This window comes from Cryptomeria japonica, chromosome 1 (genome assembly GCF_030272615.1).
Source record: "Cryptomeria japonica chromosome 1, Sugi_1.0, whole genome shotgun sequence".
Taxonomy (NCBI): Eukaryota; Viridiplantae; Streptophyta; class Pinopsida; order Cupressales; family Cupressaceae; genus Cryptomeria; species Cryptomeria japonica.
Window position 1 is genome coordinate 303,888,044 of NC_081405.1, and position 2,768 is coordinate 303,890,811.

General features: G+C 37.1%; 1 protein-coding gene across 1 annotated transcript; it reads right to left on the reverse strand.

Moving 5' to 3' along the window:
• Window positions 1–966: 966 nt before the first annotated feature.
• LOC131026883 (F-box/kelch-repeat protein At5g15710) lies at window positions 967–2,082 on the reverse strand. Its single transcript, XM_057956887.2, has one exon. It carries the CDS (start codon window positions 2,080–2,082, stop codon window positions 967–969), a length of 1,116 nt encoding a protein of 371 aa, XP_057812870.2.
• Between the last annotated feature and the right edge of the window lie 686 nt (window positions 2,083–2,768).

Genomic DNA, 2,768 nt, shown 5'->3' on the forward strand with positions numbered 1-2,768 from the left:
TGGAAATTCTTTTTGTTTTGTTAAATTATCTTTAATACTCAAGACATCCTAATGATATTTTCTATGTATTCTTTATAATAATCGAAAATGTTAGTATAATCTCAACACCATTATTTTGAAAATATTAGATAAGAAAACAAAACATAATAGTAGTAGGATCAAATGATTTAACTAATAACATAACTTTAATTAAAAATAAAATGATTTTTTTCCTACAAAGAATAAGAATCTCAACACAAATAATTTTTTTAATGAACAACTCACTTATATTTATTTAATTTGATTTAATTAAAAAAATTATTTTCACATCCATTCATGAATTTTATACTACATTAATCAATAAACTTGCAAATGCATGATCATTCAAATTTTCTCCACCCCTCTCTCTAACACACTCAATAAATTGATTCATTGTGTAGTAAGGAAAATATAATATATAGAACAGTGAAACAGCCTAAATCACTCTTCTTTACAATTTTACTAATTTACTGGTATGTTTAAATCTAAAAAGGAGAGTAATATTAGAAAGCAGACAAAGTTTGCTTCTCCACCTAACTCGCATCATTAATGTGCGTAACGAGACAGTGAAATTCGAACGAGCAGAAGATGGAGAGTCGAAATCAACTTATCATTTTATATAAACTTCTAGTGCAATTAGGAGGAGCCTACATATGACTGTAAAGTCCAAGGCAATTTTTTCCACGCATTTAATTATTTTTTTGGGATATGGTAGAAGGCTACAAGCTTATCCAAAATTTATGAGAGCAGATGTGACTGTAACGTTGTATGTACACTTTTACAGCTCATGATGTAAATCAAATAAACGGAGAAGGCTAGAAGAAAGGGTTAGATAAAATTTATGCATATAAATTTGTACAGAGATTTTCTGGTAGTTTAGATGAGAATCAGATGTACAGTTGACCTACTTTCAATTCTACAGACGTACATAAGATTTAAGCCCGGTGATCACAATTGACAGCATGATATGGGGTGAAGAGGAAAGGCGTAGAGATGGGAATTGCGACCTTGTGGAAAAGCAGGGTCTTTACCTATCCATTCCCACTTTTTCTTAACCATGTCAAAACCCAACGCACTCGGACCGAGCTGAGTCATTATGCACACCCACTCCCCCACTCCACAACATATTAATCTCTCTGATTTGGCAGACGATGTCATGAAAGCATCCATGAATTGTAGCTCAATATGCTCGGGCGTTTCCTCCAATAAAACCCATTCATAGTCCTCCTTTTCCTTTAATCCACCCCTCTTTTTCACGAGTTCCCAGATCTGAAATTTACTATTACTGTTCCTCAGAACCATTAACAAACGGCCCCTGCATTCCACAAGGCAAGGCGAGGAAATTCCATTACAATCTGCAGGCATTTTAGCGTCCAACTCTTCCCACGCATCTCTTTTCTGGTCGAAAATAACAACGCCATAGGGCATCTCTACAATGCAATAAAATCGATTGTTTATCCAAACGCCTGCATCCAGCCCAAATTTGGCTTCAGCCATTGTTTCCCCTGACATTCTCCAAATCTGGGTCTCGGAAACATAAACTTCTGTCAGTAATCCTCCAAAATTGTTCACAGCGCGGTCGTTCTCTCCCACCACCACGATCTTATACGTCTCGTCTTTGTGAAGATTCAAGCTAACTTTATGTATGAACTGAATCTTATTCATGGGTGCCAGATTTTTCACTAACTTTCTGACCGGGTCACAGATGCTTAACGCTCTGCAATCCGCCACTAAATTCCCCAGACAAACCAAATTCCCGCTAGCGCTAACAATACTTTGTCTATAGATAGGAGGATTGAGAATCTTGTGCCAGCGTTTTAGTGAAAAATCGAAGGCACATGAAAACATCCCTGATGTGCAGAGAAAGAGCCATGGCTCCTTCTGCTTCACCTTGGATCTTCTCCTGTAATAGCGATTTGAGGCTAAAAATTCCCTCCACTCTTGGCACACGCTTTTAAACTGCATAGCGCTTGCCAAGGGTAGGAAAAGCAGTACCATTTCCACAATATCTCTAGGAAGATCACTCCACAGAGAATCCATAGTTTCTTTTTCAGGGGCCTGCATTTTTATGATTTATTCCGCACTTTCCTGTAAGAATGTGCAGTGCACTGTGTATAGGTGCGCACTAGAGTTGGTGCAGAAGAAGACACGAGAATTTGGGTTTGGATTTTCCTACGGATTCTTCGAACGTGCATGCACATCTTTATAAAAACAAAAGCGAAAATATCCCTCGTGGAATATATTCGAAATACGATAAGCCGACGGTACGATGTTATTTGAAAGCGAATGGACAATTATGGGCCGTTGATGTGGTGTATATTTCTACCTCGAAGAAAGAGCCACAAATAGTGGAAGTCAATAGAAACACGTAACTCGATGGAATTATATTTTAATTTTAATGATTTGAGAAGGGATGATATCTTGAAGGGATTCCAATACAGTGGCAAAAATTACATTCTAGAATATCTGAAGTGTACCAATATAGAAATTTAGAATACTTTATACTATAAGAGATTGACGGCGGCCGGCCAATGTAGTTTGTCGTATTACGTATACACAGAAATTAAAATTCATTGTTTTATTATCGGCAAGTTGTTTAATGCTTTTCCACAGCGGCCTCAAGAAAAAGATTCCGATTCCAGGCTTTCCTGCTGGCCGGTTGTTTTGGCCTTTTTAAAAAACAATGAGCACAGAAAGACGGTGAGATATGGATCTCTGATTATTCGTTCCAAATAGTTTGGAATGAATCG